At 47.0% G+C, this 18,111-nt stretch overlaps 1 protein-coding gene across 6 annotated transcripts; it reads left to right on the top strand.

Moving 5' to 3' along the window:
- The first annotated feature begins 32 nt into the window (after positions 1-32).
- Positions 33-16,321, top strand: LOC309364485 (uncharacterized protein). 6 transcript variants are annotated; one of them, XM_081901874.1, is made up of 3 exons: positions 33-743; positions 11,432-11,558; positions 13,261-16,321. In XM_081901874.1, exons 1-3 carry the CDS (start codon positions 666-668, stop codon positions 15,225-15,227), a joined length of 2,172 nt encoding a protein of 723 aa, XP_081758000.1. In that variant the 5' UTR covers positions 33-665; the 3' UTR covers positions 15,228-16,321. The 6 variants fall into 6 exon arrangements, with proteins under 6 accessions (XP_081758000.1, XP_081758005.1, XP_081758002.1 ...); XM_081901879.1 differs by lacking the exon at positions 33-743 and adding an exon at positions 2,160-3,177; XM_081901876.1 differs by lacking the exon at positions 33-743 and adding an exon at positions 2,160-3,182.
- The last annotated feature ends 1,790 nt before the right edge of the window (positions 16,322-18,111 follow it).

Below are 18,111 nucleotides of genomic sequence, written 5' to 3'. Positions count from 1 at the left end.
CAAAAATTGGAGTCCAGCACCGTCTGCAGGCCCCCAGTTTCCCTACCCCTGGTTTAAACCCATACCAATGGGTCTGCCATTCTCCTTATAGCTCATTGCCCAGAACTGGCCACAGCACACAGGTTGCGGTCAGACTTGTGGGGGGATATAATGGAAGTGAGCACTCGGTCACGGCATAATTTTGTGTCGTTCTTCTCTGTGTGTTCCAGCAGAACATGAGCAACAGGGGGCTGATGCAGGGAAGAAAGAGTACAGGTGCTCTTGCTGTGAGAAAGTCTTCACCAGGAGATCCCACCTTGCCAGGCAAGAGAGGACCCACACAGAGAGAAGCTCTATCGCTGTGCCGTCTGCGAGAAGAGCTTTGGCCAAGCGTCGCACCTCGCCATCCACGAGAGAACCCACACAGGAGAGAAACCTTATAAATGTACCGCATGCGGGAAAACCTTCATCCAGAGCTCGGCGCTTCTCAGGCACATGGTCCGCCACACGAGCGAAAGAGGCCATAAGTGTCCGCGCTATGGGAAAAGCTTCAGGCGGAGGTCACAGCTTGTTAGGCACATGCCTAAACACATAGGCGAGAAACCATACAAATGTGCAGCTTGTGGGGAAACCTTTGTCCAGAGCTCGGCCTTTTTATAGGCACATGATGCGTCACACTGAGGAAAATGGCTTCCAGTGTTCGCACTGTGGGAAAAGCTTCCAGTGGAGGTCGCACCTTGTTAGGCACATGCCCATGCACACAGGTGAGAAACTCTACAAATGTTCGTGGTGCGAGAAAATCTTCACACAACTATCCACCCTCCCTATACATGAGAGAATCCACACGGGGGAAAAGCCATATTCATGCTCCACCTGTGGGAAAGAGTTCATTGCTAGAGCTCACCTTGTTGTACATGAGAGAAGCCATACAGGGAAGAAACCCTATAGTTGCTCCTCCTGTGGGAGAGGCTTCAGCAACACATCATGCCTTGCTAAACATCAGAGAATCCACACGGGCGAATAAATGTGCAATTAATTGTCGCTGCTGTGAATTTCATTGTGCTTTTATTTGTCTTCCTTAGTGGGCCGTGCAAACCGCTATTCTTAACAACGCTTTTTATACGGTTGGGGTGGGGTGGGAACAAGTTTATAGATGCGGGGGTGGGGGGGTGGTTCAAAAAAGTTTGGGAGCCAACTCTACGATTCTCTGATTCCATAAATGCAAATAAAATTTGGACTCCCAGCTGCAGGTTGTACCGAGGGTTCATCTCCTAATCCACAATACACACCCCTTAGCGGTGGTATAGCCATATAGAAAATAATGTGTTTTATTTTGGCACATTCTTGTGACAAATCCCAATATAGGAGTTGTGGTTTTCTCTTGCAGCAACTGATCGAGACATTTTGATGCCTGAGCTGAAGCAGGAAGGGGTGCCCTCCCCACCATCACCCACTTTAAGGAGCACAGTATCCGAACTGGTCGTGCCATTCAGTGGCGTAGCGTGGGGGGTGCAGGGGGGGCCGGCCGCACCGGGCGCAACATCTGGGGGGGGGGCGCTCGCACTCGCAGCTCTCTGCCCCTACCTGGCTCACTCTCTCTCACTGCAGTGCTGGCTGTGCAAATCCGATCCGAGCCGCCGGGTCGCCGCCCACTGTGGAGGGGGTGGGTGCCAGGCGTGCGGTGCGGAAACAGAGCGAGGGGCTATCTGGCGGAGGGACAGTGCAGCAGCCGCCCAGCGCAGCGCTGAGCGCGGGAGAGAACCACACCAGACCAACCCAGGCAGCAGCAAGAAGCTGGCAGCGGCGGCAGGTTAGGGGTTAGGGGGCGCAAATTACTTGCCTTGCCCCGGGTTAGGGGGCGCAAATTACTTGCCTTGCCCCGGGTGCTGACAACCCACGCTACGCCGCTGGTGCCATTATAGCCTCTGGGGCTGAGACGGGGTGGGTGGGAACTGTAATACAAAATGAAGGCACAAGGTTGGCAGGTGTTACTCCGACTAGGGGTTGGGCTTGTCTTGCATCATGCAAACAAAGCTCGTTATAGTCCATTGTAGAGTCGGAAAGGACCCCAACAATCATAGCTTATGATCAGCAATGGTGGGAACTGTAACAATGTGAGATCTGGAATCTCAGTAGTAGTAATAATAATAAATAATAATAAATTTTATTTTATACCCCGCCCTCCCCAGCCAAGACCGGGCTCAGGGCGGCTAACACCAAGTATAAAACAATTGATTAAAATACAACTTAAAAACAAGATTAAAGTACAGTACAACATTAAAATGCAGCCTCGTTTCAGGAGAAACTCAAATCAAAAACTTTTGGGGGATGAAAACATCAAATCTTCACCAAGGCCAGCTATCCAGTAGTAGTAGTAGTAATAATAATAATTTATTATTTATACCCCGCCCACTCAGCGGCTTCCAACAAAAGATTAAAAATACATTAAGACATCAGTCATTAAAAACTTCGCTAAACAGGGCTGCCTTCAGATGTCTTGTTAATGTGAGATAGTTGTTCAGTGGTTTTCCATCGCTGGGTCTCTGCCTTTTTAAGGTCAAAGCAAGTTGCCGGGGCAACCCAGTCAGACAGGTGGCGATGATGAAGAAGAAGAAGAAGAAGAAGAAGAAGAAGAAGAAGAAGAAGAAGAAGAAGAAGAAGAAGAAGAAGAAGAGGAAGAAGAAGAATTCCCCTGAGCAGCAGGGCTTGACCATGGAGCCGCAAAGGCCACAAATCTCCCCCACTGCGACTGCCCTATTCAAACTACAGCAATGATTTCCAAATTTCCATTTCCCCATGCAAATTAGTATTTGCAAATCTGTGCCCTCTTTTGTCCTTCTCTTTCCTCCCAGTGGGGTGTGTGTGTGTGTTGCTGAATTTCCTCTTTGGCGATGCACAAATGCGGCCGCCCCCCCCTCGCTCCCCCGAAAGCAACATCACAAAAGGCAAGTGTGGGCAAAGTAAGGGCACAAGAGGTTCTTCGCCGGTTGCGAGCGCGCATGCTCGTGCCAGGAGCGTGGGGGCACGTCCCTGTATCATAATAAGAGCCAGGAAAATTTCTCTCTCTCCTCTCTCTTTCCCCCCGATTTGCAGTTTATTCAGTCTATCTGGCCTGTCTTCGTCGTCGTCTCTGTGACCTCTCCAAAAGGGGACCCATTTGGCTCGAGCTGCTCGGAATTGCGCCGCAAACACCGCGATGTAAGGTACAGACTCCCCAAGCAAAAGCCCATTTTGCGCCCAGCTCTCCGCTGCCTGGGAAACTCGGGGGTGCATCAATTGAACAAGCTCCTTTCTGCAACAGTAAAACCCTCCCTATAGTGAAATTTGGAAAAGACCAGGACAAAATATATTTTAGGAGCCAGATTGGGGGTGGGGGGAGCCGTTCACATTCCTAGGGACTAGCGGCTAGGCTTCAAGCTCATCCCATTTCAGTATCAGCTTTTCTTTTTCTTGTCTGGCATTCCTCCCCCTCCCCCGTTCCTTGCTTCCCCCGCTAGATTTGGGGGGCAGAGGAAACGAGACCTCTCCAATTGCATCCAAGGGGTGCAATCTGACACCTCGATTTTTAAAACTATTCCTTCCTTATGCTCCCGCACAATGTAGTTCTCCTTTGGGTAGGTCCTTTGGTCCCGAAAGGGGCATTGGACTGCATTTCCCATCAGGCCTCCCTCCCTCTCTCTCTTTCTCTCTTTCTTTCTTTCTTTCTCTCTCTCTCTCTCCAACCCACCCCCTGGTGCGGCAGGATTGTTGTAGGAATTTGCAAAGTTCCTTTGTAACTTACCCCACCGTTCTGATTGGCGGAGGCAGCAGTCCCCGCCTCTCTAGGTGTGCAACGCGGCAAAAAATAAATAAACATGAAAGTTGTGGTGCCTGACCCCGAAATCCCAATTCTCTCTTGTTAGGACAATCAGACCTTTTAAGCTGAGATCTTCCCCAGTTTGCCTCTGTATGCTGGAATTGCTTCAAATATGTTTTGTTTGTTTTATCGTTTGTTTGCCACCCTGGGCTCATCAGGGAGGAAGGGTGGTATATATAAGTTTAATAAATCGTAGAAGTGGCGGGGGTTTCTGCAGTCTTTCGTTGCACTCTTAAAGGCCATGGCTCTGTGGTGAAGTGCAGAGCATCTCCATGTGCTACTTGCGATATCTATGATTCTACACCTTGGAGGTCCCAAGTCACAAGGTGGTTAGATTGGTCCCAACTAGGGCCAGGGCCTTTTCTGTACTGGCCCCAACTTGGTGGAACGCTCTGTCACGAGAGACTAGGGCCCTGCGGGACTTGACATCTTTCCGCAGGGCCTGCAAGACAGAGCTGTTCCCTCTGGCCTTTGGTTTGGACTCAGTCTGACCCTTATGTTTCCCTCCCCTTATGGTTTTGATCTATGGGCTACTATTAAAATGAGTCTGCATTTTAAATTATATTTTAGCCTGTATTTTAAATTGGTTGTTTTTTGTTTTTTGTAATTTTACTGGTGTTAGCTGCCCTGAGCCCGGCTCTGGCAGGGGAGGGCGGGATATAAATTAAAAAATATTATTCACCCAGGAAGGACAGGGGAAAGACTGAATCATAGAATTGTAGAGATGGAAGGGCCCCATCGCCCAGGCCTAGCTAGGTGGATAAAAAAAAGGAACATGACCTTGTATAAGGAAAGCTTCCGATCTTCCAGCTGATTTGTAAAAAATGAGGCACAGAGATTAAATTTCCTTTGAATCTCCTCCCCCAATGATGCTTCATTTTGCTTTATGGTGAGAACAGCCCAGACTCCAGGACTTCAATAAATCACGAAAAGTCTCAGTGGGAGGTTCTCAGATGTGCACAAACCACTGGGCCATTACCATATATTGGAGGAAAAACAGCTTTTTATGAATGGCAGGCTCCAGTCTTGTACACACATTAACACATATATACTGCTTGATATTTTAAGTATAGTAAGCCTGCAATTTACATTACGTTTCAGGGATCAGACTTGGGGGTTTCAAGCACATAAAACAAGGTGCAGTCTTCTGGGTTCAGGAAAAGCCTGGGCAAAAAGCTAAGTCCTTGCAATATAACCCAAGTAATTTAATTATTTAACTCTAAGTTTGCATGCATTTGATTGCACCACACCATAGCCTGCTTTACAAACTATGGCTTACTGTAAATGAGAAAGCATGGTGTTCATCTTTTAGTGAGGTGAGGTAGGATTTAACAGAATCATAGAATTGTAGACTTGGAAGGGACCTCAAGAGTCATCTTAGCCCAACCCCCCCCCCCCCGTCCTTATTATAGTTGCTGGATTAGCACTTTTAGGATTATTTTTTTCATTGCATTTTTCCTGTGTAATTTTTTTTTAATCAATTATCAAGTTCTGTATTTTGTAGATCTGTGAGTCGCTCTGAGCCATCTTGTGGAAAGTGATCAATAAATATAATTAATAATAATAATAATAATAATAATAATATGAGCTAAGGTAATGCTTCAGGGATCTTTTCACACTAGGGAATGTACAGGTCATGTTTGTATTTCCTATATGTATCTGGCTGACCCCTGTGGAACAGAACGCAGGACTGGGACTTTCCCGGGGCAATGGTGCAGCCATCCCCTATTCTTTGCTCCTACAATCTGGTAATTCGGAGATATACTGTCACTGGCCCTGGAGGCTCCATTTGGCTTCTTCTAGTAGCACTGAGCCTCTTGGGCTTGCCGATCAGAAGGTTGGCGGTTCGAATCCCTGCAACAAAGTGAGCTCCCATTGCTTGGTCCCTGCTCCTGCCTACTTAGCAGTTCGAAAGCACGTCAAAGTGCAAGTAGATAAATAGGTACCACTCCGGCGGGAAGGTAAACGGCGTTTCCGTGCGCTGCTCTGGTTCGCCAGAAGTGGCTTAGTCATGCTGGCCACATGAACCGGAAGCTGTACGCTGGCTCCCTCGGCCAGTAAAGCGAGATGAGCGCCGCAACCCCAGAGTCATCTGCGGCTGGACTTAACTGTCAGGGGTCCTTTACCTTTAGTAGCTGCTGACAGACCTGGCCTCCAGCCTTTCAAACATTTCCTGGTCCCGTTGATAAGGCAATGCCTCCTTTCTCATTCTGAACTCGGGTGAGGGTCTGCTGCAGTTTTGCGCATCAGCTTCCGATTCCTCACCCGCAACACCCTCCGCTCCTGTTAGGCTGCCGTCCTAGATGCAGACAAGGGTTGCGCTGGTCGGCTGAGAAGGCGGTGGGTTGTTGGGGGGGGGGAGAAGTCTTTGGGGCCGCCACAAATCACGTTTCTTGGCTGTTGGATGACCAGATGGTCCCCAGTTCCTGCCTTGGGACCGAGGAGAGGGGAGGAGTTTACCCTCCGGAATCCTTTCTGCTCAGTCCGGCGGGGTTGAGCTTCCTATAGGGACAGAACCAGAGCAAAGAGACAACAGATCCCCGGGTGGGGAAAGAAACCCCTCGATTCCCGAACTTACTTTGCATCCAGACTGGCGCGCGCTCTCCAGGACGCAGTGAGTGGATCTGGGCTGGACCAGTACTTTAGATGTGGGTGAGAAAGAAAGAAAGGCGAAGGAAGAGGAGGAGTTTGTTTTGTTTTGCGGTGGGAAGAGAGGGTGCCAGCATGGAGCAAGGCAGCGAGAAGGGACTTGGGTAGGTGGGCAGGGAAAGGGGAGAGCGGGGGCCTCGGCCTTCGTATTCCCAGCGACTCCATTGCGCCGGAGACGGTGCGCTCTTTCCGGCGCTGCGCAGGGTCGCCAAAGAGACCACGTGCAACCCAGCCAGGGGCGCGCGTTTAGGGTGATGCTCTCTGCCTTTCTTTGGCTGCGAACCCATTTAAAGCACACACCCCACCCCAAAGAATCCCGAGAGATGTCCCTCACATAGTACAGTTCCCAGCATCTCGGCCAACTACAATTTCCAGGCTTCTTTTGTTTGTTTGGTGGGTGGCATGCGCTTTAAAAGGACGGTGGGTGTGCACAGTCTTTGTGGGTCAAGGCGGAAGAGGGCTGCGGATGGATGGATAGCTGGGCGGTCCTTGCTGGGAACAGATAGGTAGCCGTGTTGGTCTGCCATAGTCAAAACAAAAAAATTCCTTCCAGTAGCACCTTAAAGACCAACTAAGTTAGTTCTTGGTATGAGCTTTCGTGTGCATGCACACGAAAGCTCATACCAAGAACTAACTTAGTTGGTCTTTAAGGTGCTACTGGAAGGAATTTTTTTGTCTTTCTGGGAACGTTTGGACCTGATGATCTCGAAGTGGGATGCGAGCTGTTTGTTGTTTTCGTTTGCTAATGGAGAGACCGCCTTACGCCTTACATGGGGTCACTAAATTCTACGGGAGAGAAGTTCTGAAAATAGCAGAAGCAACTGGGAGCAGGGTTCCCACTGTGGCGGCTGCTTCTGTTTTTGGGGAACACCCCTGTCTGGAGATGACAGGTGCCAACTATTTGTAGTTTCTGGAAACAATCGGAGACATTTTTGTCTCGACAAGCTTTCGCAGCTAGATATAGATATGGATATATATGGTCTCTGCCTTGGGTGTTTATTTGTCTTCTTTTTAAACCTATTTTAGGTTGCTTTAATTATATGCTTGTAAATTGCCTTAAGGTTTATGCAAAAGGAAATTCGTGCAGTAATAAAAAAAAATGTATTTTATTAACTGAGGTGATAGAGGCATCCCATAACATAAGCTCACGAACCAAATTCAGCTATTAAAATACTATGTATAAAATGCTGAATGGTATTATAGACTAAAGACACAATCAAAATACAGATTTATATGTATTTTTGATGCTAAGTCAGGGGTGGGAAAGCTATAGCCGTTGGCATGTTTTTGGACTCTAATTCTCATCATCCCTCACCATCGACAGGGCTTATTTCAATAAATGAACTCTTATAGCCCATGGCAACTGCAGCTTGTTTTTAGCTCTGTGGCTGTTGTTTTCCTCAGTTGGGTTTTATCTGATTCTGGGGATTTGAGTTGCACCATGCCAGTACAGTGGTACCTTGGGTTACATACGCTTCAGGTTACACACTCCGCTAACCCAGAAATAGTGCTTCAGGTTAAGAACTTTGCTTCAGGATGAGAACAGAAATCGTGCTCTGGCGGCGCGGCAGCAGCAGGAGGCCGCATTAGGTAAAGTGGTGCTTCAGGTTAAGAACAGTTTCAGGTTAAGTACGCACCTCCGGAACGAATTAAGTACTTAACCCGAGGTACCACTATACTGGTCATTGATGGAAATAAAGAGAGTGATTGATTGCATTATGCCTGCAATTTTAAGCATTATCTTATAAGCAAATAAGGTGGTGTCCAGCTAACATGCCCCACAGCAAAAGGATTTCTGCTTGTACAAGGGGACTCCCCCCCCATTCTTCCCCCTCCCTAGATTTGCTCTGGAGGGTTGGGGAGTAAACCCCCATAACAGGTTTAAGGAGGCGAGGAGAAGAGGGGAGTCCTGTTGCACAAGCAGAAACCCTTGTGCTGACAGGCGTACTTAGCGCTAAGTCTCAAACAACCCATGGCAAACACATTCTCCAAATGTGGATCCTTATGTAGCCAAAACAGCAGCATCTACAGTGGTACCTTGAGTTAAGAACTTAATTCGTTTCGTAGGTCTGTTCTTAACCTGAAACTGTTCTTAACCTGAAGCACCACTTTAGCTAATGGGGCCTCCCGCTGCTGCCGTGCCGCTGGAGCACGATTTCTGTTCTCATCCTGAAGCAAAGTTTTTAACCTGAGGCACTATTTCTGGGTTAGCGGAGTCTGTAACCTGAAGCGTATGTAACCTGACGTACCACTGTACACTCAAGTGGGAGGTTTTCAGCCAACTTGGGTGAACACCAAGGTTTTCAGAAGCACAAAATAAATTTTACGAGGTGGGAACTTGGAGAAAGGGACTTGCTGGAATCTAAGAAATGAGTCATTTTTTTTCTGCCCAGTATTTCATGGAAAGAGTTCACTTCTTAAACAAAGGGAGGACTCCTCAAATTTGTAGTTCTCAAATTAATGCCCTTAAATGATGCCATGAAAGGAACACATGAAGCTGCCTCGAGAGAAGATATTTTGTCCTCCCATCTGCACATTGCTTTTGCTGCCAGTGATCATATAGGGTCTGTGGGTCACTATGTCTTTCCTTCGAAACATTGTTAGCAGCCCACAGATATAATGTCAGTGTTTCTGTTTTAATGTTTTGCTAGATTTTTATTGTATTTTGATATTGGGTATTGATTTCTTTGCTTGTGCTCATTTGTGTACAGTGGTACCTTGGGTTACAGACACTTCAGGTTACAGACTCTGCTAACCCAGAAATAGTACCTTGGGTTAAGAACTTTGCTTCAGGATGAGAACAGAAATTGGCGGCAGCGGGAGGCCCCATTAGCTAAAGTGGTACCTCAGGTTAAGAAAAGTTTCAGGTTAAGAATGGACCTCCAGAACAAATTAGGTTCTTAACCTGAGGTACCACTGTAAACTGCTTGGGGCTTCTGTTGCATTAAGTGTTATATAAGTTATTAAAATGAAATGAATTAAGGCCCTCCCACAAACACCTCAATGAGGACTTAGCGTGTTCCGTGGAATGCTGACTGTTGTTGTTGGGAATGGAATGGAGCATCCTGGGAAAGAGATTGGCAGCTTGGCTAGAACCTTGAATAGGAGCGCTCCACATTGCCAAATTGTTGCTTTTTACTTTGATAATCTCATTTGCCTCCAGCCATAGCAGGTTTCCCAAACAAAGATACATAGAGATCAGATGTGATCTCGAACTGTTTTCGTTAGGTTCCTATGAATGTGTTAGCCCAATGGCATGGCTGCTTGCTTTCTGAACTGCTTAGCTACTGTAAGCAGTGTTTGAAATTAGCCAGGCGCCGGGCGCATTTTGCCACTGGCTTTTCACCACTCGTAACCAGGTGAAGATGCCTGGGCGTTAGGATGGCGGCTGACATCTCCCCCATCTGGGGATGATAATAATAATAATAATAATAATAATAATAATAATAATAATAATAATAATAATTTATTATTTATACCCCATCCATCTGGCTGAGTTTCCCCAGCCACTCTGGTCAGCTTCCAATCGAGTGTTAAAAACAATACAGCGTTAAATATTAAAAACCTCCCTAAATTGTGGGTCGATTGAGTTAGTGTAATGAAATAGGCTGAGTCAGGAACAGTTAGGGGCTAGGCAGACAAGTAAACACCTGAGAGGTGGTTAGTGAGTGAGAGCAGGTAGTGAAAGTTATAGGTCTGGATAGGCACTCCATGAATGTAATTGACTAATACTGTTTGTGAAACCACACACTTGTTAAACTGCAATAAATAAACAAAAGTTTATGTTTCAATTTAACCCTGACTGGACTCAGTATTGTCCCAGGTAGGGCCTGGGTGGTGGCAGCAAGAAATAAAGTGGTGGCACAGGGATCAATAGACGGGGAAACAATTCAATCTACCTTGGATCTGGGCTGTTTTCACACACTACGTACCCCCACCCTGTAGAATTCTATCAGTTATATTTTATCCACAAAAGCAGAATGGATTTCTGGAACCAAGTGGCTTTTTCTGTGCAGCCTGAGCAAGAGCAGTCGCCGTTAAGAAAAAGATACTTTCCCAAAAAGACCTGAAGCTTTTCTACTGGGATTGATTGGAAAGGAAATCAGAAAAAAAAGATAAAAACCTCTTTTTATATGATACGACAGCAGCCAGAAATATATTAGCTCAGAATTGGAAAACAGACATAGTACCAAATATAATGGACTGGCAGGTTAAAATGATAGACTACGCAGAACTGGCCAGACTATCAGGAAAATTAAGAGATCAGGAGGAGCAGAAGTTTCAAGAAAATTGGAGTAAATATTTGATGTATATAAGAAACAATTGTAAATCTTTGAAGACACTGGTAGGGTTGGAATAACTCTTACAGCGTGTAGTTGATAATATGATATATAAAGTACGTGACATTAGAATTTTATTTGGTACTTACCAAAGAAATGGAGGGAACTCAGAGGCATGATAGAGTCTAAGTTAAATATGTAGCCTATATACGGTATGTTTATTTTATGAATGTATGTATACTGAAAATCAATAAAAAATTAATTTGCAAAAAAGAAAAGAAAAAGAGGTCGGAATAGGCCAATATATATGTGGACTGTCCCTGGATCTAGAGGTTTTTCTTCTTTAAGTTCTCAACGCTGTAGAGCCCTAGGTCAAGGTTGTCATCTGAACTAGCCAGATGTTTAACTGGGAATCAATCACAATCCATCCATCATTTGGAAAATAAGACTTTAGCACTGTCTTGCCCCATAATGGCAACTGGACATTCCGTTTTGGCGACCTCAACCTTGGAGCCATTTGGCACCCAGCTTATATACAGTATCTGAGTTTCTAACGCTGTGTAAGTGTGCTTGGTGTGAGCTAGACCCCCTTTTAACCCTGCAAGCAAAGCTGGTTGAAAATCAGGCGTTGCCCAAAGCCTGACCGGACAGCAATGTTGTCTTTCAGATGCCAGTGAATTTCAAAGAGGTTGCGGTGCATTTCCCCGGCGATCAAGGGCCTCTGCTGGATCCAGTTCAAAGAATCCTGCACAACAGCATCATGCCGGAGAACGATGGGAATGTAGCCTTTCTGGGTAAAGAGCCCTTCATCCTTTCTCAGTAGATATCTGGGTAGTCTTAGATGTACAATTACTTCTGTTTGCAACGTTCAGTGGTGTGTGTGTTGACGCTTAGGGCAGCCAAAATGGCACTGCAAACAAGAAGGAGTTATCGGCAGGCTCAGGGGACTCCCAAGACTTGCAGAGAAAAAGGCATTGGGGGTAGGTAAACTGAGGAGGGGACCCCAAAACAACACAGTGAGAATGCTTATCGTTTGAGGTGGGGGTGGGGACATCTCAGGGGTGGGCGGGGCCAGAGGCAAAGGTGGACACAGCAATAGATGTAAATTTTGCCTTTGTGCCATAGGCACAAAGTCCCACATCCCACCCTTGTCTTCTAGCCAGGCAGGCAAGAGTTTAAGGACACAAAACGCTTGATGAGTGTGTGAAGGGAGGGGAAGTTGCTGGGGAAGGTCCTGAGGGCCAGATAGAAGGGCTTGGAGGGCCACATTTGATCTTCGGAGGCCCAGGGTTCCCCATCCCCGAGATACATCTTGCCTTCTGGAATCATAGGAACACAGGTGTCAAATGTCACCTTTCTAGATTTATTTTATATTTTCATAATGATGTTCCAGCCTTGTTCTCTCATAAGAGAGTATCAAACTATTTAGGTACTTGGTCAGTGCTCAGCTATAATGTGGTCCAAGGCACCTGTGTTATCACAGAAGTATCCATGGGGCATTTAATGCCTCTTACTTAAAACTCAGCGCATGAAATGTGCCTTGCAGTAGCAGCCAGCACTCTTTGGGAAGCAAGCCAGGACAGTTTATGAACAGAAGGTACTAAACAGCCCCACTAGGAGTTGCCTGGGTGACTCAGAAAGTGATCTGTGCCATTCTGTGCGTATTTACTTGGATGTAACTCCCACTGTGTTCACTGAGGCTTATTCCCAGCGAAGTATGGGGGGGGGTGTGAATGCGGACTTATTGCGACATGAGCTTTCGAAAGCCACAGCTGTATCCTCCCAACTCATTTCTGCTGTTGTCTTCGTTTAATTTGATTTTATTGGCTTCCTACTACAAAAGCAATTATGAAACATTTTGCTAACTTTAAGCAAAGTACAATTTTTAGAAAAAGAAGAACCGGATCTTGAGAGGGTATAATACAAATGGTGTGTTTTTGTCAGTACATAATAATAGGATGAGGGACACAGGTGGCGCTGTGGGTTAAACCATAGAGCCTACGGCTTGCCGATCAGAAGGTCAGCGGTTCGAATCCCTGTGACGGGGTGAGCTCCCGTTGCTCGGTCCCTGCTCCTGCCAACCTAGCAGTTCGAAAGCATGTCAAAGTGCAAGTAGATAAATAGGTACTGCTCAGGCGGGAAGGTAAACGGCATTTCTGTGCGCTGCTCTGGTTCGCCAGAAGCGGCTTAGTCATGCTGGCCACATGACCTGGAAGCTGTACTCCCTCGGCCAGTAAAGCGAGATGAGCGCTGCAACCCCAGATCGGCCACGACTGGACCTAATGGTCAGGGGTCCCTTTACCCTTTTTAATAATAGGATAGACAGGTTGGATCAGGCAAATAGTTTTGATTTAAGTTTTCGCCAGTAACTGAAATACGTTTGTTTACTTTTGGAGACATTCCACTAGTTATAAACCATTCAGTTATTTCCCCCCAAAATCTCCGGACTCATTTCTGAATAAGCATCAGGTCATGATTATCTGTTTCTTCTAACAGGTGATGGGCAGGCAGATGTGAACGAAGAGGATATGCAGATGCAAAGTTCTGAGCAAGACAAACCAACGGGGCCATCACCGGGATTAGCAGTTTCCCAGTGCCTTGATAGAAGAGAGATGGTGCTAAATCATCGCAGGGCTGAGAGGCAGCTGGACCACCACCTATCAAGGAGAACGGCGAGTGCCATTCCTAGTGGGGGTGGCCCCCAGGATCTCCGCAAAGGCCCAGCACGAAAGCGAAAACGCAGATCTCAGGGCCCAAGGACGTGCAATGAGTGTGGGAAGACCTTCGCCCAGGCCTCGAACCTTCTGGCACATAAAAGAATCCACACAGGCGAGAAGCCATATAAATGTGTGCACTGTGGGAAAAGCTTCACCGAGCGGTCCAATCGTAACAGGCACCAGAGGACTCATTCCGGAGAGAAACCGTATCAGTGTGTCGACTGCGGGAAAAGTTTTAGCTTCCGATCGGACCTTATTAGACACGGGATTACCCATACAGGAGAGAGACCATATAAATGTTCGGACTGTGGGAAAAGCTTCAGTCACGCCTCCACTCTGATTAGACATGAGAATATCCATACAGGAGAAAAGCCCTATTCCTGTACAGACTGTGGAAAAAGCTTCACGCAGAGCTCATCCCTTCTAGCACATAAGAGACTCCACACGGGAGAGACGCCTTTCCTGTGCCCCGTTTGCGGGGAGAGCTTTAACTGGAAGTCGCACCTTGTCACACATAAGAGAACCCACACAGGGGAGAGACCGTACAAGTGTGCAAAGTGTGGGAAAAGCTTCATCGAGAAGTCGAAACTGAATAGACACCAGAGAACCCATCTGGAAAAAGAACTTTACGAATGCGCAGAGTGTGGGAGGATTTTCAGCATCCGCTCCAACCTCCTTCGGCACGAGACCGCCCACAGAGGAGAGAAATCGTTTACGTGCTTCAGCTGTGGGAAAAGCTTCAACCAGTCGTCAAAGCTGATGAGGCATGAGAGGATCCACACGGGAGAGAAACCCTACTCCTGCGCCGACTGCGGGAAAAGTTTCAGCCAGACCTCGGAGCTCCTCCGACACGAGAGAATCCACACGGGAGAGAAGCCGTATAAGTGCGCCATCTGTGGGAAGTGCTTCAACCGGAGGTCACACCTGAACACCCACGGGGCGACCCATGTTGGAGGCCAACCTTACAAATGGCCAGACAACGGAGCGAGCTACGAAAACGGTTCCCTCCTTGTGGCAAACGTGAATCCGCCTGAACAGTTCTATGTGGGGAACCAGTCCTATAAATGCTTAGAGGGCGAGAAGGACTATGGTTGTGGCTCCTTCCTCGTCGCAGGCATGAATTCGCACGGGCAAGCACATATAGAAGGCCAGCTGTACGAATGGCCAAACACGGAGACCAGCTACAGTCACTGCTCCCTTCTCATTACTAGCGTCAGTCCACAAGAAGGAATCCATGCACAGGAACAAACATACAGGTGCGCTGATAATGACATGAACTGCAGCCGCGATGGCCCGTTTTATCTAACCGGCGCAAATGCCCATGAGGGGATCGTTGTGGGAGGTCAAGCATATAAGCACCGGAGTGGCAACGATGAAAGCCACAAGGGTCCCTCGCTCGCAGGCAACCGGAGAGAAGAGAAGGTGTTTAAGTGTTCCGAGTGCGGGAAGTGCTTTAACTGGAAGTCGCATTTTGTTAGGCACAAGAGAATCCACACGGGAGAAAAGCCGTACTGCTGTCCGGACTGTGGGAAAAGTTTCAATCGGAGGTCGCACCTTGTCAGGCATGGGAGGACTCACACAGGACTGAGGCCGTATGCCGAAGAGGAAACTTTGGTTCAGAATCAGGCCATCTTGAACCCAAGTGAATCTGTGCCTGAGGGAAATGGTATAAACACACAGCCTTCTCACGCTGTACTACAGACCGGCGAAGTCATGCGGGAGACAAACCTTATGAATATTCTGTGACATACCTTATTGCACATTAAAGAACCCAGATGGGGAGGAAACCTATGGCAGGGGAACTTCCCGTTGTGCATCATTTCTTGCTAGACACAGGGTACACGCACAGGGGAAACTATGGCTTAGTCTACACCAAGGGTGGAAGAGGTGGTTAAGGTATTCCTAGACTGCTAGTACTTAAGTTGCCCATGAGAGGACCATATGATTGTTTGAGCATCTGGCTTTGTGATTGACTCCAGCACATGCACACCCTATGTAAATACGGCACTATACTGCACAAGCATGTGTGATCTTTGCGTACAGTGGTACCTCGGGTTACATACGCTTCAGGTTACATACGCTTCAGGTTAAAGACTCCCCTAACCCAGAAATAGTGCTTCAGGTTAAGAACTTTGCTTCAGGATGAGAACAGAAATCGTGCTCCGGCGGCGCGGCAGCAGCAGGAGGCCACCTTAGCTAAAGTGGTACCTCAGGTTAAAAACAGTTTCAGGTTAAGAACGGACCTCTGGAACGAATTAAGTACTTAACCCAAGGTACCACTGTATAGGGTTATTGCCAATGCAACTCCTGCTCAGAGTAGACCCAGTGAAATTAAGACACCTAAGTTAGGACTGTCCATCAGTTTCAATAGGTCTGTGTCAAGTAGGACTGGCACTGATTACAACTCGTAATAATGTACCTCCTGTGTTAAAAGCTTTTCTGTGTACCAAGCGGATAATGTGTTAACTGACCTGTGTGGTTCAGGGATAGTGAATCTGCAGCCTTCTGAATGTTATATCCACAAACATTCTTATAAATCATTTCACTTTTATTTACATAAATCCCTTTGCATTAGGCACATTCACACACACACATTACATTGAACCACTAACAGGACAGTTGCTAAACTGTTTCCCCCACCCCACCCCAGACACCTAAGTATATTGTGAAATGGGGAATGATGGGTATGGAAGATTGTATTTTTATGCACATTTTCCTCTATTATTCTTGCAATATTCCTGCTCGCTCTGACAAGGACATCAAGATGCTGCTTGTAATTTGCTTCTTTTGTAGTGTTATGATTTTCTGCATTCCTTTCTAAACCTGCCTCTAGAATTGTATTGAAAAGCAATTTTTCACCACCACACAAGTCTGGACTCTGTGGGCTGATCTGTATTACAGGGCATTAAAGAGGGGTTTGGTTTTCCCCCCCCCCCGACAATTTTTATTAAACTTGTTTTAGATTAATATTTTAGATTTGTCCTGTGTATTTCTACAAAAGCATGACTTTTATTTATCACCATAAATTTATCAAAGCACTTCACATTCAAGTAGGTCAGTAGTTAGCATACCTATAAACATGTATGCAGTGATACCTCTCTCCTTTCAACTACTTTTTTTTTAAAAAAAGAACAGTACAATCTTTCTGTACATTCCCTGCTTTGGTCTTCACAACCACCCTGAGAGGTAGACCACGTTTAGAGGACATGCCTGGCTTGAGGTTGAAACCTGACAAAACAGAAGTACTGTTTTGGGGGGATGGGGTGGGCAGGTGTGGAGGACTCCCGGTCCTGAATGGAGTAACTGTGCCCCAAAAGGACCAAGTGTGCAACCTGGGAGTCATTTTGGACTCACAGCTGTCCGTGGAGGCGCAGGTCAATTCTATGTCCAGGGCAGATGTCTACCATCTCCATCTGGTACGCAGGCTGAGACCCTACCTGCCTGCAGACTGTCTCACCAGAGCGGTACATGCTCTGGTTATCTCCTGCTTGGACTACTGCAATGCGCTCTACGTGGGGCTACCTTTGAAGGTGACCTGGAAACTACAACTAGACTGGTGACTGGGAGTGGTCACCGAGACCATATAACACTGGTCCTGAAAGACCTACATTGGCTCCCAGTACGTTTCCAAGCACAATTCAAAGTGTTGGTGTTGACCTTTAAAGCCCTAAACAGCCTTGGCCCAGTATACCTGAAGGAGCATCTCCACCCTCATTGAGATCCAACGCCAAGGGCTTTCTGACGGTTCCCTCACTACAAGAATTGAAGTTACAGATAGGTAGCCGTGTTGGTCTGCCATAGTCAAAACAAAAAAAATTCCTTCCAGTAGCACCTTAAAGACCAACTAAGTTAGTTCTTGGTATGAGCTTTCGTGTGCATGCACATTTCTTCAGATACCAAGAATTGAAGTTACAGGGAACCAGGCAGAGGGCCTTCTCGATAGTGGCACCAACCCTGTGGAACTACCTCCCATCAGATGTCAAAGAAATAAGTAACTATCGAACTTTTAGAAGACACCTGACGGCAGCCCTGTTTAGGGAAGTTTTTAATGTTTGGTGTTCTATCGTGTTTTTAATATTCTGTTGGAAGCCTCCCAGAGTGGCTGGGGAAACGGAGCCAGATAGGCAGGGTATAAATAATAAATTATTACAATAATATTATTACTATAAGAGCAGCCAGCAAACTTTGTGGCAGAGCAACGATTTGAACCAGGGCTCACCCCAATACCACTTCTGCTCTATTTTAAGTTGGAACTGGGGTAATGTAGAACAGATGCTACTCCTGTTTCTCCTCCGTATTCAAAAGCGAGTTCACAAGGGCACTTTTAGTGCTTGGCGACCCACCAATGAGCCCCTATATCCCCTCTAACCAAGCAGCTACAGCAGGTACTCAAATCCTGCCCGCGCCTGCATTTGTCACCGGGGACAACTTTTCACCAGCGAGTAAAGCGCGGCCACAACAATCGATCACGCACACGCGTGTGCACAAACACACGTGCACACGTGCCCGCATCTTCCCCACCCTTGAAAATTTTAGCCCTGTCAGGTTGTTAACAGGGCACCCTGCAGGCGATCCTCCTCTGCTCGCCAAAAACAGGACCCTCTTTGTCCTCGCCCACGTTGTGGAGTAG

The sequence above is a fragment of the Podarcis melisellensis genome (assembly GCF_964234715.1).
Source record: "Podarcis melisellensis genome assembly, chromosome: 2".
NCBI classification, from domain to species: Eukaryota; Metazoa; Chordata; class Lepidosauria; order Squamata; family Lacertidae; genus Podarcis; species Podarcis melisellensis.
Note: the sequence above shows the minus strand (reverse complement) of the source record. Positions and strands in the feature narration are given on the sequence as shown.